The sequence below is a fragment of the Balaenoptera borealis genome (genome assembly GCF_965194805.1).
Source record: "Balaenoptera borealis genome assembly, chromosome: 10".
Classification (NCBI taxonomy): Eukaryota; Metazoa; Chordata; class Mammalia; order Artiodactyla; family Balaenopteridae; genus Balaenoptera; species Balaenoptera borealis.
Genome location: NC_138874.1, coordinates 98,860,874 through 98,887,036, shown reverse-complemented (window position 1 = coordinate 98,887,036; position 26,163 = coordinate 98,860,874). Strand labels below are relative to the sequence as shown.

At 45.6% G+C, this 26,163-nt stretch overlaps 1 protein-coding gene across 3 annotated transcripts in view; it reads left to right on the top strand.

The window, feature by feature from the left end:
* XPNPEP1 (X-prolyl aminopeptidase 1) overlaps positions 1–26,163 on the top strand; it is a 53,460-nt gene that overhangs the window by 9,418 nt on the left and 17,879 nt on the right. The window contains exons 3-9 of one of the 3 annotated variants that reach the window (XM_082408318.1): positions 3,452–3,576; positions 15,506–15,569; positions 16,770–16,874; positions 20,321–20,413; positions 20,667–20,810; positions 23,045–23,140; positions 25,276–25,357. In XM_082408318.1, coding sequence (XP_082264444.1) covers positions 3,452–3,576; positions 15,506–15,569; positions 16,770–16,874; positions 20,321–20,413; positions 20,667–20,810; positions 23,045–23,140; positions 25,276–25,357 — 709 coding nt within the window. The remainder of the gene's footprint in view (positions 1–3,451; positions 3,577–15,505; positions 15,570–16,769; positions 16,875–20,320; positions 20,414–20,666; positions 20,811–23,044; positions 23,141–25,275; positions 25,358–26,163) is intronic. The other 2 variants (XM_082408319.1, XM_082408320.1) reach the window with 2 other exon arrangements.

Below are 26,163 nucleotides of genomic sequence, written 5' to 3'. Positions count from 1 at the left end.
TTAACCACTAATGTATGTAAAGCCCTTGGCCCTTGCTCAGCAGTGGGACAGAGAAACAAACCACCATCTCTAAAGCTATGGATGCTGGAAAAGCAGCTTGGCATCTGTGCAAATGTTAAGGTGCTGAAATTGGAGTAAGCCAGTCCCTTCTATTCTTATAACAAGGCATGTAGGAATCCCAGCTGGTGCTTCAGATTCAGATTCAAATAATATTTCTTGAGCTTCTACAATGTGTCAGATGCTGTGCATGGAGCTTTCACACATGCTGTCATGTTAAATTCTTCTAGCCACCCAGTGAGGTAAATAGGGTGTGCTCTTCATGTACTTCCAAGCAGTGAAAAGTCTTTTGTTTGTGATAAAGGCTGAAGGTTTAGGAGCTTATGTCTAAAAGCAGACCCACATATGCAAGAGACTTTCAAATGAGTCATTCTTTTTAAAGCATGATTTAAAAATACCTGGCAATGTATGGGCTAATTTTACATCATGGCCTAGGTTTGTTGTTCTTGGCTCCCCACTTCCCTGCACACCCTGATTAGCTCTTGGCTGCTTCTAACATTTCTGAAAAGTAATGGGATGTGGAATGAGCAGATGCTATTATACAGCATCTTCTAGGATCCTAGCTTTCTTTCACTGAAGATTCATTACTGTTATGCTGAGTCTGAAAAGATCATAAACCCAAAGTTGTGATATTCATTCAGCCATCTTTGAGTGAGTGTATGCATATGTTAGGTGCTTGGCTAGATACATGGATTCAGAGATGAAGTTGACATGGTCCCTGCCTTAAGGAGAAGCAATATATACATCTAATGCACCATTTATCACATTGCTTTCATAGTTAGTTAATTGTGTATCTACCTCTAGTAATTGCAAACACAACATTTACTAGACGCCAGACACTGTTTCTAAGTACTTTGTATATAGTAGCCCATTTAATCCTCATAAAAATTACCCTATGAGGATCACCAGCCATAATTTTCACCTCTGCCATCTTGACTCATTTCAACTGCTGCCACCTCAGTGGCTGGGTTTTATAATTATACCTGCTTTGTCTCCTCCTCAGTTCTAGCTGCTCACCCATTCAGTCACTTTTAAGGCCTGTTGGCCTGTGGCCACCTCTCCCTCAGACACCTTTGCCCATTGTATCCTCCTCCTTGATAGGTGCCTCCACTGCCACAGCCCATTCGTTGCCTCAGCCACTGCCCCTTATCACATCCTATCTGTTAGTTGTGGTATTGGGAGTTCTTTCATTGGGTCTGATATAGGTGACAGGTGGCTGCATCAGACTCAGGACACCGACCAAATATGAAGGGCATGAAGGATGAGGAAGGAAGGCGCAGGGGAGATGTTAATAGTGGTGAGGGGGGCAGGTGGCATTGTGGAGGGAAGTGTGAAGATGCCACTGTAGTGGAGTGAAACTGAGGATGCTGGTGATTCTGGGGAGGCCAGTCAAGAGGAGGAATGTAATGATGAGGCAAGAGATGGTGATGAAGGTCAGAATGTGGTGTTGAGGAGGCCGGTTGTGGTGACCAGGAAGCAGAGGATGTCTTTGACCGGCTCCATTTTGCCTTTGATGGTTTTCAGTTTGTAATTGAGGATTTTGTGCTTGCCATTGGTTCTGTTGACTTTATTGATGAAGTCAGTAACATAATATTGATCCATACTACAGTAAGTGCTACAAACACCCAGTCGGTGCCATCAAAATCTGTAAGTCAGGATGTGCCCAAATAGAAGCCAAATTCTATAAGGAAATTAATGATCTTGAAAGAAAATATACTGGCTGCTGTCATATAGTTGCTTTTTAAAATTCCAGATGCTCAGGCTGTACTCCAGACTAATTAAATAAGTTCCCCAGGTAGTTCTCATGTGCAGCCAAGGTTGGAATACTGCTCCAAAGGCTGTCTACGTTTTTGCTTGACTTTTAAAAATGTTAAATTGCTCAGAAATATGGTTCGGAAACACAGATTTATTCTGAAGCTCCTGAAAGATGTCATAATAAAGTTTTCAGATGCTGGCAAGCTTATGAGGTCATAATAGGCTTCATTTTGAACCCAGTGGAGGTATTGACATATAAATTTAGGTCAGATTAGATACTCCTGATCCCTCTTTTTCAGGTACGTGAGAAATTATAGGCTCAGTAGGTCAGACAAAAGGAAAGGATGTCCCTCTGAAAAGTATTCAGAAGCATCTGTAATGCAGGGATCATGGACATGTTTGAGTCATGAATAGGACCATTCCATTGTCTCTCTCTTTGAGTACTTCTGTCTTTTGGAGACTTCTGAGTGGGAGCCCTGAGGCCAGCAGCTGAAGCTGCCCTTGCAGATTATGAATAAAATGGGGCACTTTTTCAGTGAGTCCCAAGAGTAGTAGTATGGTACCTCGTAGGGGAATCTATTGGAGATAACCATAAAGACTGAGGCTTTTATAGCCTAAGGTGCTGGTGATGATGGAGAAGCAGCAGATAAAAATGCTAAAGAAAAAAACAAAAAAAGGATCTATACCTAGCAGAGTACAAGCCACAGTGAGCCAGGGTGTAAATTCTTGAAGATAACCTGTAGTACAATAGCCTCAACGTAAATTATTTACAGCATTGTGCATTAGGATGTTTTTGGTTAAGTCAGGTATTTTTTATTTGTTTAAAAAATGGGTTGGCAAAATCCAAAAGTCTGACAACACCAAATGGTGGCTAGGATGTGGACCAGCAGGAACTTGCATTCATTAATGGTGGGAATGCAAAATGGTACAGCCACTTTAGAAGACATTTTGGTAGTTTCTTACAAAACCAAATATACTCTTACCATATGATCCAGCAATCATGTGCCTTGGTATTTATCCAAAGGAATGGAAAACTTATGTCTACAGAAAAACCTGCAACATGGATGTTTTATTTTTATTCATAATCACCAAAACTTGGGAGCAATCAAGGTGTCCTTCAGTTTGTGAATGAATAAACAAACTGTGGTACATCCAGACAATGGAATATTATTCAGCAATGAAAAGAGATGAACTATTAATCCATGAAGAGACATGGAGGAATCTTAAATGCATATTGCTAAGTGAAAGAAGCCTATCTGAAAAGGCTATATACTGTATGACTACAACAATATGACTTTCTGGAAAAGGCAAAACTATGGAGACAGTAAAAAGATTAGTCATACCAATGGATTGGGGGGAGGGGAAAGAAGGATGAATAGACTGAGCAGAGAGGATTTTTAGGGCAATGAAAACTATTAAACTTAAATCATAATGATGGATATGTGTCATTATACATTTGTCAAAACCCATAGAGTATACAATACCAACAGTGAACCCTAATGTAAACTGTGGACTTTGGGGGATCATGATGTGTCAATGTAGATCATCAGTTATAACAAATGTACCACTCTGGTACTTAACTAGTCAGTGAGTGGCGTGGAGCAGTCTGGTTTTGGTACAAACTCTCGTGTTGTTGCAGACAGCAGAATGGCTCCAAAGGTAACTTCGGAGCTGCTTCGGCAGCTGAGACAAGCCATGAGGAACCTGGAGTATGTGACAGAACCAATCCAGGCCTACATAATCCCGTCGGGAGATGCCCACCAGGTACTGAGTGGAGATGGGCTGGTGATAGAACTCATCAGCCCCTCGTTTCTTTTTATTCCTTTCCCTCAGCCCCAATGTGTTTGTAGGATTCAAGTTGTCAACCCACATCTAAGCGTGTTCTCCAGGGCTAGGTACAGGGACCTGTGTCTAGTAGAGTCTCACTGAATGCTTATTGATTTGGCCCTGGCTTCCTTATTTCCACTGTATATAGCTAGCTTTCAATAAATTGTGGAAGAATTAGGAGATAAATGAAGGGGCAGAAGTCTGGACCTTTCTGTTGCTGATGCACTTTACCCCATCTCCTTTGCCACACCATGTCCCCAGCAGAATTGTCTGTCCTGCCTCCCTTCTCCCCATCCAGACTGTCCTGTCCCACTGGCACAGCCAGAAGGGCAGCCAGAAATTCATCTTGGTTCTCCACTCTAGCAGGTTTTTGGGATGATTCTGCATATTACCCCCATCATCCCCCCAGCCACCACCTTTGGTGGAAGCATTTCAATAAGTGCCCTCTATATCTGAGAACACGAGTGATTTAATTATGGGAGAGTCAGGTTTAGAGAGGTGGAGACTGCATGTGATGGGGCTGAAAAGCAGAGGACGAAAGGATTCTAGGATTTACTTTTTTAGGTCATTGAGTCAGCAGGTGTTTGGATGCCTACACCATGGTCGTGGTACTGCAGGGTTACAGAGACGAATTTAAGTTTGAATTCCTGCCCTCCCCATGTTTACGGTTTAGTAGAGACCTGAGACGGCATACAAAGTGCTATTCTTCCATAGAGTTATCGACACATATACTTCTTATAGCCTTTGTTTATGTGCACTGCCTTAGGTATGGTACATGACACAAAGATGAGAATGGTCCTGGTCTCAAGAAGTAGACAGTTTAGTAATGGAGTTAAGATATGCATACACATGTCTATATTGCAAGGTGGAATGTGGACGTGCCATCAAGAAAATCTGGGCAGAGGGCTGTGGATGTTTGAGGGTGAGAGGGGAGGGTGATGGAAGGCTTCATGGGCAGGGGAGGCATGTGAACTGGACCTTGAAGGACGCATAGAGTTGGGTAAATAGAGAAGGGGGAAGGGATTCTAGATAGAAGGATTAGTAGGAGCAAAGACAGAGAAGCAGGGAAGCTTAGAGTGCTTTTCAGAAACAAGGTGGTAAGTTCCTCTGGCAAAAGCCTAAGGAAGTAAAAAGCAATAGTCAGAAACACTGGTGTTCTAGAATTCTTTAGTTGCAGGCAATAGAAACCACCTTGAAGTACTTTGAGCAATAAAAATGCTGCTTTATAAGGATTTAGGGGCAGGGCCACTGCACTGGCACAACTCCAGGTTGTGAATGGTACTCTCTGGAGTTGTGCCTCAGGTAGTCTGTCCCGTGGAACCTGAGGGCAGGGTGCAGCTGGCCCTCTAGGAGGACTGGAATGGGAGGGGTTTCAGCTCTTGCTGCAGATAAGTTTCTTTCTGTCTCAGGCAACAAGGTAGATAGTGAATAGATGGCCATCTCACAGTTTCTGCATATATATCTCTTTATCTGTTACTTTCAAGATACCAGATTGAGCCAGAACCTTAATTCCAAATCCGGAGGCCTGGGTGAGAACTTGATTGGTGTAGTAGCTTGGTGTTTGTCCTTGGTCACTGTGAGTGTGTAAGTACGTGTGTGTGTGTGTGTGTGTGTGTGTGTGTGTACGCGCGTGCATGTGCATGCCTGCTCACATGTGAGATCACGTGTGGCACTGACATGACTGATGAGGGTCTGCCATGATGGAGGGGGTGGCAGATAAGGGTATTACGGTAAGCTGAAGCAAAGTTCCCGAAAGAGGTCCACTCTAGCTGACCTCCTTTCTGCCCCTCCTCCAACAGTGGCAAACCATATGGTCGTGACAATATCAGGCCAGTGTTAACCTGGGGACAGCATCAAGATTGGACCCCTGCTTGGAGGCACAGGAGATTTCCTGGCCTCAGGAGCAAATGAAGGGCTGAAATGAATAACCAAAGGGACTGGATGATTTGAGGCAACAGCATGACATTCAGGATATTTTGATGTTTAGAACAGAGTTTCCCAAACCGTATTCTACAGCATTCCTGTTGTGTTTTGTAAGGTGTTCTGCAAAAAATGTAGTCAGGGGTCAAGAAAATAGTGAAATGAGCTGAACAGTTTCTTTTTTTTTTTATTGTGGTGAAAAAACTTAACATTTAACCATTTTTCACACCACTGTACAATGCATCAGTGTTAACTGTGTGCACATAATTGTACAGCGGATCTCTAGAACTTTTTCGTCTTGCAAACCTGAAACTACAGCCACTGAACCCCTCTCCCTGTCCCCGCCAACTGCCATCCTACTTTCTAAGAATTTGACCACCTTAGGTGCCTCATCTAAGTGGAATCATGCAGTATTGTCTTTTGGTAACTGAAAAAAACTTATTTCACTTAGTGTAATGTCCTCAAGGTTCATCCATGTTGTAGCTTACGACGGGATTTCTTTCTTTTTTAAGGCTAAATAATAATCCATTGTATGCATATACTACATTTTCTTTATTCATTTGTTTATGAACATTCAGGTTGCTTCCACCTCTTGGCTCTTGTGAATAATGCTGCACTGAACATGGATCTGTAAATGTTTCTTTGAGATCTTGTTCAATTCTTTTGGATATATACCTGAAGTGGGATTGCTGGATCCTATAGTAATTCTATTTTTAATTTTTTCAGGAACCTCCACACTGTTTCCCATGGTGGCCATGCCATTTTACATTTACCCCAATAGTGCACAAGAATTCCAATTTCTTTACATCCTTGCCAACACTTGTTACTTCTTTTTTTTGATAGTGGTGTCCTAATGGATATGAGGTAATATCTTGTGGTTTTGACTTGTATTTCCCTGATGATTAGTGATGTTGAGCATCTTTTCATATGCTTGTTGGCCATTTGTGTATCTTCTTTGGAGAAGTGTCTATTCAAGTCCTTTGCCCATTTGAACAGTTTTCTGAACTGTAGGATTTCTCAAGGCCTTTAATATATGAGTGTGCACTGTACAACTCTAAGGAACAGATGAAGTATTCAGCACTTTTCAGATTTAAATGTCCATGGAATTCCCACAGTCATCTCAGGAGTGGGGTAGGGGACTCTGTTCCATGGAATTCCTTAGTCTGTTGATCTTCAGTAGCACTTTTTGTACTACAGTGGGTTTGAACTTGCTCCTTGAAGACGTGAGAGGAAGGGGAGGTGTAAAGAGGAGAGGCCCCTGAAGATGAGGGTTTGGCAAGTAGACGCAGTTGAAGGGGTGAAGGGGGAGGTGGGAGAACAATGTGTAAGTGTAGGAGAAGCAGCAGATCAGGCCGGAAAGGGGCTGTTGGCACGTGAGAAAGCCGAGGTGGCCGTGTACTGTAATGTTAAATTTAGTAGGGGGGGGAGGTAAGGAGAGACTGGTGGGGTTTAGGGTGGGGCTTTGGTAACAGAATTCTTCCATTCACCTCTGTTCTGTAGATGAACAAGATTCACCAACTTCATAGGAACCAAAGTTTCATCTTGACTAAGGGCAGGATGAGTAGGTAGGGTAGCCGACATAGCTTGGGCCTGAGGAGGTGTAAGTAGCAGAGGAACTGGGCATCCCACCATTTAAGAAGGGCAGACCTTGGCCTTGTCCTCAAGGAACTCCTTGTTTCTTCTCCTGCCTGGGTACCTCTGATGGGCTCTTCCTTGCCTCCTGTCAGGCCCAGGCTTCAGCCTTTGGACTTGGGCTTCCTGTCACATGGATTCTCTGCTGGATTCACCAGTGGTGTTTTTCATTCTCTGCCTTTCAACTGATTGGATGCAGCCCATGTGTATTGGTGAGGGCGATCTTTATTGGGTCTACCAATTCAAATGTTAATCTTTTCCAGAAACAACCTCACAGACACACTGAGAAATAATGTTTTACCAGCTGGCTATCTGGGAATCCCTTAGCAAGTCAAGCTGACACATAACATTAACCCTCACAGCACTAGCACACTGCTGTCTGAAATTGGGTTTCTCCTTTGAAAGGGTCTCACAGGCTGTTGTGGAGCAGCAGCCAAACTCCTGCTAGTTCTGCTTTACTTGTGAACCTTCACCTCCAGGGGAGGCCTCATTGTGTGGAAAGATTGGACCTGTGAGTATTACTTGCGTTAACCTTTGAAGGCTTCCAGTTAAGGGTGTGCTGGAAGCTTTGTAGTGTTGGTATTTCAGTTTCAGTTTCCTTTTGCCTGGAGTTAGGATAAAATCTGTATGTTTACTGGTAGGGGATGTTCTTGTAGCCAAGCCAAGTTTATCTTGATGTTCTTGGTCCTGGGTGCTGTTCCTGAGCCAACTTTTTTTGGTATCATAATGCTGGTTTTTGGTCTGATACTCTGATTGATTTTTTAAAATTCTGTCTTTGACATTAGGTGTGACCTAATAGACCCAAAGCAATTTCTTATTCAGCTTTGGGAATGGCAGCGACACTGGCCAAACCCCAGTGATGTTCCAGGCTTTCCCTCAGTGTTTCATCTCCTGCTAATGGATCTGGAATATCAAAATTGGATGGGTCCTCCCTAAATGAGGAAGTTTAAGCTCTAATCCTGGAAAAATGTGTTTTCCAGCAACATCCTGAAAACGCAAACAGTTAAGCTTGCTTGATATGAGCTGTCACTTTTATTGCAGAAGTCACTATTTGTTTAGGCTTCACAAACTTATATTCTTGTACTCTTGCTGTCCTCTTCTCTCTCACCTCCCTCCCCACTACCCCCCCCCCCTCCATTTTTCTTTTATAATCTTTGGTTATCATTTCTATTGCTGTAGCTTAGCCATCTGCCTTGCAAGGCGGGAGAAGTTGTGTTTTGCTTGTCTGGTACATATTTCCTGACTACCATATCAGGGCTAAGTATTGGGACAAATGTAAAAGGCAAGCAGTTAGCATATAGGTAAGCGTATGGGCTCTAGAAACTGTCTGGGTTCAGGTGGCAGATTTGCCACTTAACTAGCCGCTTGACCTCAAGTAAGTTACCTCAAACTCCTAAGTGTCAGGTAATCTCTCTGCGTCTCAGTTTCCCCACCAGCAAAAATGGGACAGTGACATATCTATTTCTTAGGGCTGTTGTTAGGATCAAATGAGTTAATAGATATAAATGCTTAAAGCATGTCTGTCACCTAATAAGTCTCATTATATTAGCTGCTATTTCTGTTGTTGTTATTATTACTATTATAGAAATGAATGAGGGAAAATATTCCCTTAAAGAGGTTAAAGAGTAGATAGCCCCAGTCACAAATCTAACACAAAACGCGACTAGTAAATGTCATAGGAACGAACTCAATCAGCACTGTCCAGTAGAAATATATGAGGCACATATGTAGTTTTAACTATTCTAATAGCCATAGTAAAAAAAAAGTAAAAAGAAGCAGTGAAATTATTTTTAATAATACATTTCATTTACCCCAGTATGTCCAAAATATTATCATTTCATCACATCATCAGTATAAAAAATCATTAGTGAGATAGTTTACATTTCTTTTTTTATACTGAGTCTTCAATTCCGGTATGTATATCATTACAAAACATCTCAACTTGAATGTGGAATGTTCGTGGGAAATATTTGATCTGTATTTAGATTTCATAAAATTTACAGTTGAAAAAGTGGCCTTACATACCAAAGTTTTTCTAAACATACTTAAAAAGTTTTGTAATAACTGAGCCTTGAGCATCAGTTTTAAAATTTATATTTAAATTAGTTGAAATAAAATCAGACATTTAGTTTCTCAGTCACATTAGCCACATTTCAAGTGCTTGGTAGCTACATGTGTCTGGTGGCTACTCTAATGCTAAGCACAGATTTAAAGTGTGGACTGAACTCACAGGTGAGAGGGAATATTTTAAGCTGACAGGGTCGAGGAAGGCTTCATGATGGAAATGCATTTAAATTGGAATGTGAACAGGTAGAATTTGGGTGCTTATAGGTAGAGAGGTACAAGAAATACCATGGGCAAATCCATGGAAGTAGGAGAACATGAATAACGATAACCCTAAAGAAGAAAGAATAATAGGGTCTGGTCAAGGCCACTCAGGAGCCACCAGAGTCAGGAGTTTAGGTTTCTGTTAGACGGTAAGGACCCACTGTAGGTCTTTGAATAAGAGAGTGACACGATCAATCAACGGGAGCAGTGTTCAGTGTGGATTGGAGAAGGGAGACACTGGGAACTGAGAAGCCTGTTCCGAGGCCACTGCAGGATCCCAGAGTCGGGCTACAGAGGGCCTGGACGTGGGTGCTGGTCTTAGAAGCAGAGAAGAAGGGAAGGATTTGGAGGAGAAGCGGTAGATAGATGGAGCGAGGACCTTGCAGGCAGATGACCGAGGGAACTGGGAAGTTTGGAAGCTGAGAGGGTTTGTGGTGCCATCCACAGAAAGAAATGAGGAGCCCCACGTTCCTTGTTTCAGGCCCCATGGAGAGGAGGGCCCTCGTTGGGATGACTGTTAGGTGGGACTCTGGGTCCTTGCCAGGGCTGTGAGGACAGGGAGGAAGTGCTGGCTCTGTGTGACCTGCCGCAGGAGCCTCCTCAGTAACAGAGAGGCTGCTGTTCTCTGGGGCTCTTGATCCTGTTTCGTTTCAGGCTAGATTCAGCGTTGCTGTAATTTCTCCTACGGGTTGGGGAGGGAGGGTGTTAGAGAAATGAAGAGGAGTCTTGAATTCTGTCCTTTGTGTACTTTGCAAAGCACAGATACACACACCCACACACTGTTGCGTGTTGGAGACAGTACGCACCCCGAATACGTAATTGTGCAAGGACTTGGCACTCCAGGGCTCTGCTCCTCTCTGTCCTTTGCGACTCTAAGGGTTTTTTCTTTTAAACTCAGAACAATGGTTGTAGTATTAATGAGTTTGGGCCCGGGGGTACTTTTACAGCGAGGAAGTGTCCATTGTCTCTTGTAATCTGGGTATTTTCATGTACCTTCTAAGCCAAATGCTGGGATTTGCGGGCACTACTGGCCCCAAATCAGGAGAATCATTGGCTGGGGCCAGAACTGCACTGGCCCCACCTTTGAGAAATCCGAACTCTTCATCCTCCCCTTCTGTGAGGCCCCTCGTCTGCTTTTGGGCTCGGCTTAGTCCAAAGATCCCGTTCTTGGAGGGGGCGGCCCTGCCACCTTGAGCTTTTGGCTGTGTTTATGGTTCCTCCTTCTGGAAGACATGACTCTGATTTTCCGAAACTCTTTTTGATTCTACTCCCATTCCTCCAGGAGCTGGCTTCCTGTTTTTATTTCTTAAATAGCCTCTCTCCTGGGGTGGAGGTAGTGATTTTTATCCCAGAGTGATTTTATTCACCGTATTAATTAGAGTAACGCTAGCTGTGGTAACACATCTCAAAGTTTCAGTGACTCTGTATTGTAGAGCCTTATTTCTTGTTCATGTAGCAGTCCAGAGTGGGTGTTCCTGGTTGGTGGGTGACTTTCTTCCACTAGGAAGAAGAGTGATTCAGGGATCCAGGCACTTTCCATCCTGTGATGCCACCATTCCAGCTGGCGGAAGGGAAGGAGTACGGAGAGGGTGCGTCCATCTTTAACTGCCCTGACTCAGATATCACTTCCCACCCACTTTCCGTTGGTGAGAACTAGTCATGTGATCCCTCCTAGATGCAAGGGGGCCTGGGAAATGAAGTCCTGGATGGGAAACCAATCGTTCTTCAGTGACTTTACAGTAAGGAAAGGGCATGAATCTTTGGGCAGCTATCCGTTTTTCCCACATACCTTGACTTGGTTTCATTTAAGAGACAAGAAAGCCAGTAAGTGGGGGAGCCAGGCTTGAAGATAGGTTTGATTCCTGCATGTAGGAGACATCTATTATGTGGTTGATGAAGATAGAGGTGAATGGGGGGCATACCTGTGTTCCTTGTTCCCTCAGAGTTTATAATCCACTTGTGCAGACCAGATGTGCATGATCTCTGTACAGAATAAAAGAGGTTGCTTGGCAGTGTGGTAAAGGCATGGGCTTTTGAAAGTCAGACCTGAGATCAGATCTCGGCTCTGCCACTTAGAGCAGTGGTGTCTTAGTTGGGGGGTGGTGGTAAGTAAGTAATTTACTTCCCTGAGCTGCTGATTCTTCTTCTTTTTTTTTTTTTTTTTAAATCTGTAAATGGGAAGGATGATACCTTCCAGAGCTGCTGTTGGGGTTAGAATTAGGGGAAATGAAGATAGTTATTGGCAAGTAGTCAATCTTAGCCAATATTATTTGTTATCATCACCCAAGGTGGGGAGCGTCGATAAATGCCATTGTGGATGGCTTGGTAAAATTGAGAGGTGTGGGAGATCTCTGAAAGCTGGATGGGTCAGAAAGCTTTGTGGAAGAGGGCATGTTTGAGCTGGATTTGGAGACATGGCTGAGGCTTTTTTTTTTTTTTTCTGTAGTTTACTGATATGCTTTATTTGGCTGTGTGTTATTTAAATTGTTTGAATTAGATGCCAACATTTAAAAATTGAGTGATCTCTCACGAACGTACATATATTTAGCTTTTCCTGAAATATTGAAGGTTGGCAACACGTGGTTCACATTCCAGCATGACAGGAATCAGAGCTGAGTAGGAGCTGCTCTCTCTAGAAGAGACAGCCTCTTGTCCTGCTTTACTCATTTAGTTTACCTGCCTGTACCCTAGGGCTTTTGAGTTTGAAACCCCAGTTATAATCCCTTCTGGCCTTTTTCCTGTTGGATAAAGCATTAGTTTCCTGTTGCTGCTGTGACAAACTTAGTGGCTTACAACAACACAAATTTATTATCTCACAGTTCTGGAGGGCTGGAGTCTGCAGTGGTCAGCAGGGCTAAAGTGACTTCTGGAGGCTCTGGGGAGAATCCATTTCCTTGTCTTTTCCGGTTTCTAGAGGGCATCTGCATTTCTTGGCTTGTAGCCCTTTCTCTGTCTTCAAAGAGGTGGCTAAGGTCTTAACTACGGAGAAAGGTTCATCTCTCTTCCTGCTTGTTCATTTATTCTGCAAGTATTGGTTGCGGGCCTAGTGTGTGTCACCTGTGCCCTGTACAGGGACAGTGACAAACAAGACAGACAAACACCCTGGTCTCATGGGACTTACATTCTGTGCGGCAGGACAATAACAGTGTAAAAGAGTCATTAAGAAGCGAAACATCTAGAAAAATGCGCTATACAGAGAGGTAGAAGAGGCTGAGTGGCTACTGTAGCTGGATAGTCTAGGCAAGCCTCTCTGGGGAGGTGACATCTGACCTGAAATACAATGATGGGAAGGAGCCTGCCATGCCATGATCAGAGGGAGACTTTTATAGGCACAAGGAAAAGCATGTGCAAAGGCCTTGAAGCAGGAATGAGATTGGCAAGCGCAAGGAGCAGAAAGCAGGTGGTGTGGCTGGAGCACCGTGAGTGGGAGGATTGTGGGAGGAGAGCAGGGCCGGATCAAGCTATGCCTTGGGGACTGGGCTGGGGTTTGGATTTTATCCTAAGTGTGATGGGAAGTCACTGGAGGATTTTAAGCAGGATGCTAACATGATACATACACATTTTGAAAAGCTCACTCTGAGTGTGTGTGAAGAGTGGATTGTAGGGACAGTGGTCCAGGTAGAGATGAGGGAGGCTTGGACGGGGGCATACTAGAGATGGAGAGAAATGGACAGTTTTGGAGAAAAAAGTCAACGGCTGTGTTTCTTTGCGGCTTTTTCCTAATATGCTAAGGCTTTGGCTTATTTTAGGCCTTTTGCTGTTCTCTAGGGAGAATGTTCCTGGGCTTTGCCAGCTTCATGGCTGGGGGAAGAGTGGGAGGCCCGGGCCCAGTGCTTGTCTGGCCTCTGCTTAGCCTGTTGGTGTGGAGGTGACAGCTTTGGTCAGTGATGTCTTTCTGGCATGTTGGCCACTTAGGTCATGTCTAGACGTTCTTGCTCCACCCTCATCTCGATCCCAAACCAAACACATCCACCTGCTGTTAATTCCATCTCCCTTTGGAGAAACTCTTCTCCTGCCTTTGCTGAGAGGCAGCTCCAGGTAACCCCTGGGGGGCCGTGAGCCTCCACCCAGGCTTCCCCAGGTAGGGGTGGGGCACTCCTCGAGAGCTGTGTCCCTGCGTGCCGGAGCCCAGCCAGGCTGAGCCCCTCACCCGCCTCCTCACTGTGCGTCGGGTGGGAGAGCACCCAGCCAGGGGGACCTCCGTGTTGGTCCAGAGTGCCCCCTCTGTATTTTCCCCGTTGTGTACTCTGATTTTTAGCGCAAGGTTTTTTTTGTTAACTGAGTTTCCCCAGCCTCTTAGCTGCTTTTTCACCACTCAGGAGGAAGAGATTAATAGCATCTCTTCTGGTGCATGTGCACAGCACCCCCAGGTTTCTGGCGAGTTGTTCTGAACACTCACTTACTGCTCCTCTCACAGCAGAGCTAGGAGAAGGGCAGGAACAGACTCCCCCATGTTGGCCTTTCTTTTTCAGTCTTGCACTCACTAATTCCTGGGTGAATAAACAAAGGAGGGCGCTACAGTTCATAAATGATGCTGGAGGCCACTTCTTTCTATGTCCTTAGTGCTATCTGGTCAAAGTTCCCTTGTGTTTTCGGGATCAAACATGTGCTTGCCATTGCATTCAGCAATCTGAAATGACCCGTTGTAGAAACGAGGAACTGAGAGAGGTGAGGAGACTCGTTGCAGACCACGTAGCTGGGCCTGCTAGAGGGCAGGTGCGGCCCAGAGCTCTCAGAGCTCCTTCATCCTGCCATCATGATTCTTTCTGCTGACCCTTCCAGCACCTCTGTGGGTCACGGTCTTGTGACTGGTCTGAGGCTGCGATTGTGGCTGCCTTGGTGAAAGGGGCAGCTCTCATCCACGCGGCAGGACTAGAACCTGGGAGCCGTTTTCCCCTACATCATGTTGACTGTCCCAAAATGCCTTGGGGTCCAGCCAGCAGCCCCTTCTCTATCCTAAGCATTCTTAACCCTGCCAAGTCCTTTAGCTCAGGAAAAACCTGCTAACAGGAGAAGGAGCAGTGGCTCTGGTCTCAAGTAGATCAGATCCTGGCCCTGCTATTGACGTGTTAGTTACTTAAAGATTCTGTGTTTGAACCTCAGTTTTCTCATTTGCTATTGGTATTATCCTGGAGAGTTATTTTGAGGATGGGAGACAATGTGTTTTATGGGGGCAGCATGGCATAGGGCTTCAGAGTTGAGGCTCTGAAACTGCCCAGGTTCAAATCCTGCCTCTGCTACTTATTAGCTGTGTGACTTTGGACAAGTTACTTGACTCTCTGTGCCTCACTGGCTATTACCAGAAGTTACACAATGTGGCCTCGTACCCTTTCCCCAGGAATGGGAACCTCTTACTTTCTTAGCCCTAATCCCATTCCATTCAGAGGCAAGGGATTATCGGCTGGGAAGGACCTGGATTTGAACATGATGTTTTATTTTGCTGAAGCCTCCTGGGTTAGAGGAAGCATTTCCCTTCGTTCCCTAACAGGAAGGGACAGGGTCTGCGTGGGAGAGATTGGTGACACTGCCTTGGATGGGGGACACAAACAGGAAGTTCAGAAATAAGCTGATATCTAAAGAGACTTAAGTTAGAGAATTATTGGCACATAAAACAGAAATTCGGGCTTTTGAGAAAAATAACAGATGCCTAAATGTCAGTGGCAAAGAAGGGAGAAGGCTATTGGTTTGTTTTTTGAGTAAGATCTCAGTGAGGAAAGAGCAGTTTTGATCTGTCTCTTGACTTGCTTTGTTCTCCAGATGAAAAAATTGAGGTTAAAGGGAACAGCCCTTTAGCCCTTAATTAATTAGGGTCTTCTTTAGTGTGCACTAATTAAAAAAAAAATGTTCAGCTTGCCTTTTCAGCTAGATTGGCAGTGTCTTGAAGGCAGGTGCCCAGCTTTTGCCAGCCTTTGCAGTCCTGCTGGGCTGAGCAGGAGTCGGCATGTGACTGATCAAGGTCCAATTCCTTGTCCTTTTTGTTTTCCAGAGTGAGTACATTGCTCCGTGTGACTGTCGGCGGGCCTTTGTCTCTGGATTTGATGGCTCTGCAGGTGAGTTTCTAAACTCTCTCTTTGTTCTTTTGATACTTTTGTTTGCCTCTCAAAAATAACTAGACCCAGTTTCAGCCTGTGATATAGAACCAAAAAGAAAATGCAAACCAGACGTTCCCACTGAGCCTCTGCAGAGGGGATGTGGTCCAATCACCCCCAGCTCCTAAGCTTACTTTTTAGTGTCTCTTTTCTCTATGCCTTTGCTTTTCAAGTCTTAAAAAATGTTACTTAAAAAATATTTTTGAACTTTTTACTAACTGTAACATACATACAGAAAAGTGTATCAATTAACCTGAATACCCCTGTGTAACTAGCACTCCAAACAAGAAGTGGGACACTAATAGCATCCTTAAAACCCCCTCCTTAGCCTATTGGTCCTGTGTAATTGTCTAAGTGCTTGACTTTTGGTTTCTCTGTTTTCAGTTTCAGCTTAAATAACAAAGATGAATGTTGAGCTACATTGTTGCCCTGCCCTAACTTTCCCAAAGCTGTTGTGCCCTTGAGTTTTAGGATGGATTCCCCCCTTCAGACTCCCATCCTTCAAGCTGCTAGACTTGGCGCGAGCCCCTCTCCTCGCAGTTAGCGCACTGCTTCCGTTGATGTAAAAGGCACTTTAGGATTTGTGTTGGCTGACACCTCTGCTGAAAGCCCTGAGTTCTGCTGGGCCTGTGGGAACTGAGGGCAGGTAGAGGTGGGAGGCATAAACTCCCGGCTGGTGACCAACTGCTGCATCACAGTGAACACTGACAGCATCCAGGTGGTCTCTCTTGGGAAAGGTGAAACACCTCCTTTAGGGTGTCTGCTGGAGCAGATGGCTGTGATCACTGAGCAGATCCACCACTATCTTGTTGTTAATTACGAGACCCTTGTGGCCGCAGGTCCACAGACCTCTTTCTACTGGCCTTGACTCATGCTGTACAAGTGGGGTCCTTTCTGTGCAGGGACCAGTACCCAGGCTGACTCAGGACTGTTTCTTTCACAGCTTGGCCCACAGCTGGTTTTCAGTGGTATCATCTTCTCTTGCCTGGAGGTTCTCTTGGAGTTAAAGGCCCCGCTGCCCCACCAGAGGCCCCACCAGAGCGGTGGTGAGGCCACACGGGATCTGGTGCCCCTCACCGTGCTCACCTGCCTGCTGCCGTTTTGTGCAGCTTCTAGGTGGTGGTCAGAAACCTTTCTCATCTCTTTGCTCCCCTGCTGTAGGCACAGCCATCGTCACAGAAGAACATGCGGCCATGTGGACTGATGGGCGCTACTTCCTCCAGGCTGCCAAGCAGATGGACAGCAACTGGACGCTCATGAAGATGGGTGCGTAGCGGCACCGCCATCTCAACTTTAGTGGGCAGCTCTGGCAGGGGACCCTAGGGCTCCTCAGGGCTTCTGGATCTTACCCCTTTTATGGGGCCACGGACCCCTTTTATGGGGCCACAGACCCCTTTTAGAATCCAAGGTGTCTTAGTCTGCTCAGGCTACCAAAACAAAATACCATAGACTGGGTGGCTTAAACAACAGAAATTTACTTTTTCATTTCTGGTGGCTGGAGGTCTGAAATCAGGGTGCTGTTGTGGTCAGGTTCTGGTGAGAGCTCTCTTCCTGGCGTGCAGACAGCCTCCTTCTCGCTGTATCCTTCCATGGCTCTCTCTCTCTGTTCCCCTGCTCAGAAGGCCACCAGTCCTCCTGGATTAGAATTCTACCTTATGACTGCATTTAACCTTAATTACCTCCTAAACCCCCTGTCTCCAAGTATAGTTACATTTGGGGGAGGGCTTCAATGTATGAAGTTTGAGGGGACAGTCCAGTTCATGGCACAAGGAAAACCAAGAAAATGACATGCTGATATACACATACCATTACGTGTTCAATTTTGGAAGATCCTGGTTCAGGATACTCATTTCAGTGAGGAGAAACTGAGGGCCAGAGAGGACAGTTGCTTTGCTGCAGCTCACATAGCTTGCTGTGCATTTGATTCATGCACTGGGGCCTTTCCACTGCTCTTTGCTGCCTCGTGATTCAAAGTGAGATAAAGGTAAGGGGCCACTAGCAACTGAAGCTAGGAAGCTCTCCCTCTGAGGATCCTGACTTGCTTCTGGCAGCTCAGCCATAGGGCAAGAGCATGGGTCTGGAACTTTCTTGGGCAAGTTGCTTCACCTTCAGTGCTTCAGTTTCCTCATATGTAAGGTGGAATAGTAATAGTAAGTACCACATAAAATGGTGAGGATTAAAGAAATAGTATATGGGAAGCATAGAGCTCAGTGTTTATTGGATAATGATTGTGTGTGTGTGTGTGTGTGTGTGTACTCTTGTTTTTTCATTTAATTTTGTGCTGTAGTTTTCCTTGTCACTATAATAGTCTTTTGAAACATGATTTTAGTCGTTGTACAAAGGTCTCTGCCTGCTGAATTTTGAACTTGGACAATAGAAGGAGGGAAAAGGTGCTACCAGGGCTGAGTGAGGAAGAGAAGATGAGGCCAAATCCCTGATATTTCTTGTTTGTAATTGGAAGTAATGAGGAAATCAGGTTGTTACCAGACTCATGGTTCAGGGAACAGAGGGCTGTTGACACTGAGTTGAGTTGAGTTGGCTCCAAGATCCAAGCAGTTAGCTTACTGAGGTAGTGTGTGTGTGTGTGTGTGTGTGTGTGTGTGTGTGTGTGTGTATGTATGTGTGTTTCACACACTCTCCACATATATGTGTTGTTTGTCTTAGGGAGGGAGGAATTAGGAACGTTTTTATCCTGGCAGTGGATTTATTTTAAATTTCCGTTTCTCAAAAGTCTTTTTAAAAATATAGAAACATCAAAGCTACAGGTGGTTGTTGCCCCAGTTGTTCTCCCTCTTCTCTCTCTCTCTCTCTCTGTCACACACACACACACACACACACACACACACACACACACAGAGGCACTTGGGCTGTAGGGCTATTATAAATGGATAGGCCACTAGACCTTTACACTTCTTGATTACATGCCTCTGTTGATGGTATATGCACCCAGTCCATCTGTATTTCAAATACAAGCAAAGATTAATATCTTATATTTTAAGAAAAATTACAAATGGAAGTCCTAATACTTTCTGCTTGTACCCCAGTGGATCATTCAGTGTGCCTCTGGGGTGTGGGCATCTCTCTTTGGGGCCTAAACTCCAGCTGTTAGATAAGTCAGCGCTTTGGGGTTCAGAGTGTCAGAGGAGTGAATACTGTCTGCCTGTCCTCTAGAACAGCCCCAGCGGATGAGTCCTTCTCCCTTCCAAGCCCCTCTCTAGTTTCTGCCCTAAGCCCACCTCCTCACTGTCTCTCCTGTGTAGGGAGATCCTGGTGGGTGTAGCTGGGGAGTGGTTCATCCCTGGGGTTTTTGCCAAACATCTGTCTGCTAGGAGATGATATGACTTCATCCTGTGAAAGTTATACTAGGGGCATTAAAGGAACTTGATTAGTAAGTGGCTGTTCAGCGGTTTGAAAAAAATAGGAAAGAATCAAATAGCAAAATAACAACTCAGTGCCAGCTTCTAGGCAGTTTTTTAGAACAGATTCATGAGCTCATTTCTTTTTTTTTTTTTTTTAATATTTATTTATTTGTTTGCTTTTTTTGGCTGCATTGGGTCTTAGTTGCAGCATGCGGGCTCTTCGTTGCGGCTTGCGGGCTTCTCTAGTTGTGGTGCTCGGGTTCCAAAGCGCGTGGGCTCTAGTTTGCGGCACACAGGCTCTCTAGTTGAGGCGTGCGGGCTCGGTGGTTGTGATACCTGGGCTTAGTTGGCATCGAGGTGGTTGAGGCACGTGGGATCTTAGTTCCCCAACCAGGGATTGAACCCACGTCCCCTGCATTGGAAGGCTGATTCTTAACCACTGGACCACCAGGGAAGTCCCATGAGCTCATTTCTTTACAAACCTTTGAACTTCCCTTCTGTGGTTATGTGGTTATCAGTACTCGCTAGGGAGAATAGTAGAACAGTACTATTTCAGAATATGTGAACTTTTGCTCTTAATATTTTACCGAAATGTTAATTGTTTAGCAAAAATTTGATGAAAAAAGTATACATCCGAAACATACAAGATACTGGGTTGAATTAAAGAAAAAGAGGGATATAAAAATAACTTTAGTTCCTTTTTTGAAGCTTATTTGGTGTCCTATGACTGTTTGCTCTTGGTAGTTGGGAAGCCCAGGGAGCCAGTTAAAGACACGATGTTGGGTTCCTGTGTGTCCCTCTTACAGTCTTTGGATACGTTTCTCTGCTGCCAGTCAGGCCTGGTTGTCTGGTGGGGGCCTTCACTCTGCAATGCTGCCCTCCAGATAAGGGGAGGGCACTGTGGTGTGTGTTCCCTTTACCTGGTGTGCGATGTAAGGGAGGTTCCCAGCTCCAGCCTTCACCATATCACCACCCACCCTCTCATCATCAGTAGTGGTAAAGTGACCGAAGACTGATACAAGATGATCTTCACGATGACACCATGTACCTGTATTGCAGCGATTCCTGGGATGCCTTTTACCAGGGGTCTAATGAAAATCCTGTTTCTTTTTTTCTTCTGTCTCACCCATTCCTTATATACCATCTTACTTTATGTTTTCCTTTTATAGCATCTTACACTTTTCATAGCCTTCCAGGATTAAGGTCAGATTTTCCAAGTGCCGTCAATTCTCTTTGAAGAAGGTACTTAATAAAGACCCTGCTATCATGATGTTGGTGAATTGCCTTCTTCTGGATAGGACAATGAGCTCTTGTCCCCTGGGAATTGCTTCTCATCTGTTCTTCACTCTGTAGGTCTGAAGGACACACCAACTCAGGAAGACTGGCTGGTGAGTGTACTTCCTGAAGGATCCAGGGTTGGTGTGGACCCATTGATCATTCCTACAGGTGAGTAAGCATAGGCCCTTTCATCTTGGGTGAGGAAGTGAGTTCTAGAGGCCTCTCCATCCTCCCTGTTTGCTTGTGGGTTGTGGAACATTTGGGGGCTCAGCATGATTTGATGTCACAACAAAGGTCAAGGTGAGGAGAAGAGTTAGCACAGGGCCACGGGATAGCCTTTCAGAAGGTGCCAGGCTCTCAAAGCCCTGCTGCCTGTAAAGGGTGTTCAGTTCATAGCTAGACCACGTGTGTTTCTCCTCAGATTACTGGAAGAAGATGGCCAAGGTTCTGAGAAGCGCTGGCCATCACCTCATTCCTGTCAAGGAGAACCTTGTGGACAAGATCTGGACAGACCGTCCTGAGCGTCCCTGCAAGCCCCTCATCACACTGGGCCTGGATTACACAGGTCAGAACCACGGCTGTGCCCAGAAGGCCCCCGACCATCGGCCCCTTCACCTAAACGAAAGTCCTCTGAATCCAGGTCGAGCTTGAGCTGATTGGAGGATTTTGCCCCACCCTGGCACATGGGGCATTTGATGCAGCAGGAGTTCAGTTTGTTTTCACAGTTGCCACCTACTTACCACCTACTTTGGCATAGTTTATTCTTGCAAAGCTCTTCTGGGCAGACCTGTGGGTGCTGCTGAGATGGCTTTTTTACCATTCAGTTGCTAACTGCCCCTCTAACGTGTCTAATATTGGAAACAGACTAGAGGTTTCTTTTCTTTTCTTTTTTTGATTTAGTCACCTTGAGAGTTTTATTTCTTTATTTAAATTTTTTTTCCTTCTCACATATTTATTAATCCATAATCAGTGTCAACAGCTGATTGGGTTGTATACACACCCCAGCCTTAGCAGATTGTCTTTTGTTTTGTTTTGTTTTTTAAATTAATTTTTATTGGACTGTAGTGAGCCTAGAGGTTTCTAGATTCCATTTCCTTTTCTTCTGTCAGCATTTGTAGGTCTACCTTCCCAGGCCCCCTCCTTCTGTCCGTCCTCTGCTTTAGTAACTTTCGGGTGTGGGTGGGTTTCTTTGGCTTGTGTGACAGTGGTGAGTGAGGGGCAAGCTCTGTGAACATTCTGTGGGCGATGAAAGTGCGATTTATGGGAGAGTGAGGAGTGCAGAGGGAAGGGCCGGGGAGGTGGGGCTGCCGGGGGGGGAGCCTTGCTGTAGAAACGGCAGAGGAGAGGTGGATGGGGGATGTCTGGAATGTAGGCACATTGCCCAGAGGGGTCCTGGGAAGAAAGCGTTACAGCCCAGACTCTCAGTCAAGTTTGAAACAGCATTCCCGAGCTGGTCTTCACAGCAGCGTTTAGTTGTGGGGACAGCCCCCAGCTTGCTTTCCTTGTGACACCCTCATCTGAGGGTATTACAGATTAGGGGGATGGGTCCAGTGAGCGGCCCAGGGTCAGCTAAACATTTTCCATCAGCGTGTTCTGAGTTTTGTTCAACTGAAGCAGAGGCTCTGACCTATTGCTTATAGAAGGGGGGAGAGCAGGTGTGGCTGGTAAAACTTCTGTTCAGCAGACATGAGTGCCTGCTGTGTGCAGGACACTGCTAGGTGCTGGGTGAATAAGACAGATGCCTGCCGTGTTCACAGGTGGCTGCGCCCTGCGTTACATGTGCTGTTTCAGGCTGGGTGGTGGTGGTGGTGGTGCTGATGGGGTGAGCTCCTCTAGGACCCCAGTTTCATCCTGGGGAGAGCAGGGAGGCCGTGGCTGTGTCTGACAGTGCAAGTGTGATTTGGAAGTGGTTGTCACACTGAGTCAGACTGTAGAGAATTCCTCGGTCTTAGCACTGAAAGGCAAGTCTCGTATCTCCAGGAATGTAAAGTGGTTCCCCTGACCTCTAAGACTCGGTGAGTTCTCTCTGCTGGGTAGTGTGTTCTCAAAGCTCCTTGTACAGAAGTGTAACTAATTGCTGGTTTTTTGGGTTTCTTTTTTTAAATTTATTTATTTTATTTTTGGCTGTGTTGGGTCTTCATTGCCGTGCGCAGGCTTTCTCTAGTTGCGGAGAGCAGGGGCTACTCTTCATTGCGGTGCGCAGGCTTCTCATTGCGGTGGCTTCTCTTGTTGTGGAGCACGGGCTCTAGGTGTGCGGGCTTCGTTAGTTGTGGCTCACGGGCTCAGTAGTTGTGGCTCGCGGGCTTAGTTACTCCAAGGCATGTGGCATCTTCCCAGACCAGGGATCGAACCCATGTCCCCTGCATTGGCAGGTGGATTCTTAACCACTGTGCCACCAGGGAAGTCCCACTAATTGCTGGTTTAATTGTCTGTCTTCCCCTCTAGATTATAAGCCCCATGAGCGCAAGGACTGCATGTAGCTCAGAGCTGTAACCACAGTGACCAGCGTGGTACCTGCAGATATCTATGCCTGGGAAGTGTAGATGCTTCATAGACATTTGTTGGATGAACAAATGAATTACTTTTTCTTTGAGGCAGTCAGGGCTCTTGACAGTCAACTAGCTTAGAGTCACTTCTCATGTATGGGGCTTGAATCTGGGCCTTCTGTCTGCTCAGATAACATGCTCCCTGGGATATGGTGCTGGTTAAAAATGTTTGGAATGGGTTCTTTCACTTGGCTTCCGCAGGTCCCTGGGACCAGACCAGGGCTGGAGTCGCAAGTACATTTGTTTCTTGCAGGCATCTCCTGGAAGGACAAGGTTGTAGATCTTCGGTTGAAAATGGCCGAGAGGAACGTCGTGTGGTTTGTGGTCACTGCCCTGGATGAGATTGCATGTGAGTGCTCTGGTTTCACTGTTGGGGTGTGTTACCCAGTCTCTGCATTGGTTCTCTGGGAATCTGTGTGTTCATGCAATTCAGCTTTCTGAGTGGCCAGGGAATAAGCAAAAGACTGTCACCAGTTGGGTATATGATATGCCAAGTAGGATGGAGAAGTAATTATAGGGAGTCGGGGAGGGAAATGTAGCTTGGTCTGGAGCTGTATTACAGCCAGGGGCTGGTGTTAAATCTGTGATGATGTCCCCCTCTGGCCAGTCTACTCAGGACTGTGACATCTCTGAGGAGGGACATTTCCAACAAACTTTTGGTGCCTGTCAACATTCGTGTGTCTCTATGGGTATAGAAGTAAGATCATAGGAGGTATTTTTTTCTTTATCCTTTTCATGTATATCCCCAAGTCCTTCACAATGAGGATGTTCTACAAATATTTCTACTTCAGAAAACTCAGGAACTGAAAGTTCTTCAACAAGCCTTTTGGTACAATAGCAGTTTTTTAATCTTTAGACCTTAAACTATCCCCATGGAATTGTTCAGTGCCTTCTAGAACCTGAAGGAATCTTCTTATTCTGTCTGCTATTTTCTGACTGGATTTGACCCAGGGTACCTGAGACAAGGCACTGCCTTATCCTTTGATTTTTCTCACTGGAGAAAGAAAGTTTACTGCACAGTGTCCTAGCTCTCTAATCCCCAGTTCCAAACTTTGTCAAGAGTGTCAGTGATTTATATCCCTAATTAACTAAATAACTTTAACATCAGAGGAAATAACATATAAAGCTAATTTCTCTCCTTTATTATTAAAAAGACACACATTTCCATTGCGGAAAACCTGGAAAGTGCAGAGGAAGTAGAAAGAAGAAAAAAAAATCACCTATAATTTTCTTACACACAGAGAATCACAGTTAACATTCTGCACATATATAATTTTGTAGCTATATTTTTTCCAATGTATCGGGATACTCTAAGCATACATAAGCATAATTTTAAGTGAATATTAAATATCTCATCATATGGTTGTATCATAATTTACTTAACCATTCCCCTACGTATGCCCTTTGAGTAATTTCCAATTTTCTCGTGATTTTGTTACATCAGAGTACTTGGTGCATCACAATCCATGTCTTAGTTTCAGATAATTTTCTTCCAACTTCTGGTTGGCTTTAGAGGTGGAGTTATGGATTAGAGGGTGTGTGCATGGCAGGGCTTTTGACCATTTTGCCATGTACCTGCCGGGAAGGTTGCACAGGGGTGTATGAATACACCCCTCTTGCCACACCCTCGCCAGCCCCAGGTGCTGTCATTTAAAAAGAGTGCTAGTTTGGTCTGATAGGAAAAACATGTTGCCTCATTGCTTTACTTTGCGAAGCCAGATTTTAAAATAGAGGCAGTGCTTTTTACGCCAGAGTCTTCTCTGCACTCTCATCCTCAGGGGAGCAAGCATGAGGCAGCTGGAAGTCCTCGGACCAGAGCTGTGCTCTCTGCCGGTCCCTCCAGTTTCTCCAACACGCAGTGACCTCACTAGACCCCCTGACACTGGCCAAGGCAGGTCCTCCACCCAGCCGTGGTTCCGGGTGGGCCGCAGGCTCGGCTTTCATTCGTGGGCCGGAGCCCTGCTGACTCACTGCTTTTGTTCCTCTGCCGGGAAGCCCCGCCTTCCTGGGGCTCTTGACCCTCACACAGGGGGCCTCATCTGGCCTCCCTCATGGGTGGGTCTCAGTTTTTCTACTCTAGGTCGTTCCCCTCAGAAGGGAGCGAGTGCTTGGCTCCCCTCCGCTGTATTTGGGAGTGCCAGAGCGTTTTTCTGTGGCACGTCAGGCCTGCTAGGCCTGGCAGGTCACCGCCGGGTGGACCATTTCAACTCTTGTCTGGAGGGCATTTGTTGGGTTTTCTGACTAATAACTCTTCCATCCCCTTCTCGGGATGGTGATGCGGTAGCATAAGAAACAGTTCTGGTGCCATCATTTGGCGGATATGAGCAACTGCAGCTCAGAGGTGGGACCAGGAAGTGAGGCTCCCAGCTTCTCGGAGAGATGCCGCCCAGTGCTTCCCTAGCGAGTGGAAGCTCTTCCCTTGCTCTACAGGCTGCCCCTTAAACTCTCACTCAGGCAGGTGACAGGACCTTTTTTTTTTTTCAGGGCTGTTCAATCTCCGAGGATCAGATGTGGAGCACAATCCAGTGTTTTTCTCCTATGCAGTCATAGGACTAGAGACCATCATGTGAGTGCTGGCCCCGCGCCTGAAAGTCCTTCCCCACCGCTCCTCGGAGCCCCAGTCGCCCCCTTCTGGCCCGTGCCCGCCAGTCTCGGCCTGACGTGCGCTAGTGCGCTGCTTTTCTCCTGCCTTTTCCCTTTGCTGCCTCTCTTCCTTCCCCTTCTTGTCTTCCTTAACAATAGATATTTATTTATATCCTGCCTCTCTTTTAATCCTGAAAATGATTTGAAATCTCTGAAAGTCTCTGTAGTATGAGGAGATAAAAAAAAATAGGTGGTCGAGGACATCAGAACAAAACTGGAGAGAGTGAGGTTAGTTCACAAAATTCCTGCTGCAAAGTCTTGTTCAGGCCATACATTTGATTCCAGATTTCCCAGCAGCCAATGCCAAGGGGAATATGGGCTCTGTTATACAATCCTGGGTCCACGATGCAAATAGACCCAGTCATTTGGAAGGTCAGAAGTGACACAGAAAAACCCCCTGAGCTGTGCCTTGTCAGTTTCTCTTTTAAACTGCTGCTTGTGGCCAACCTGCCATTGCTCTTCTTATTTGGATGGCTTTCTGCATTCAGACAACGTATTTATTGAGTGCCTCTTATGTGCTAGGGTCTCTGTTAGGTGTTGGGGTGAATGAGACAGACAGCGTCCTGGGTTAGAGTTGCAGAGATGAGAGGTTTCCTCAGGGCATTCGGGCACATAGTGGGCACTAACTTGTCATTGGGGTGGGTACGGGTGTTACTGGAGGGGCCTGGCCTGGTCAGAGGAGGCTCTTGGGGAAAGTAATATTGAGTCCGAGATTAAGGGTACATGGGG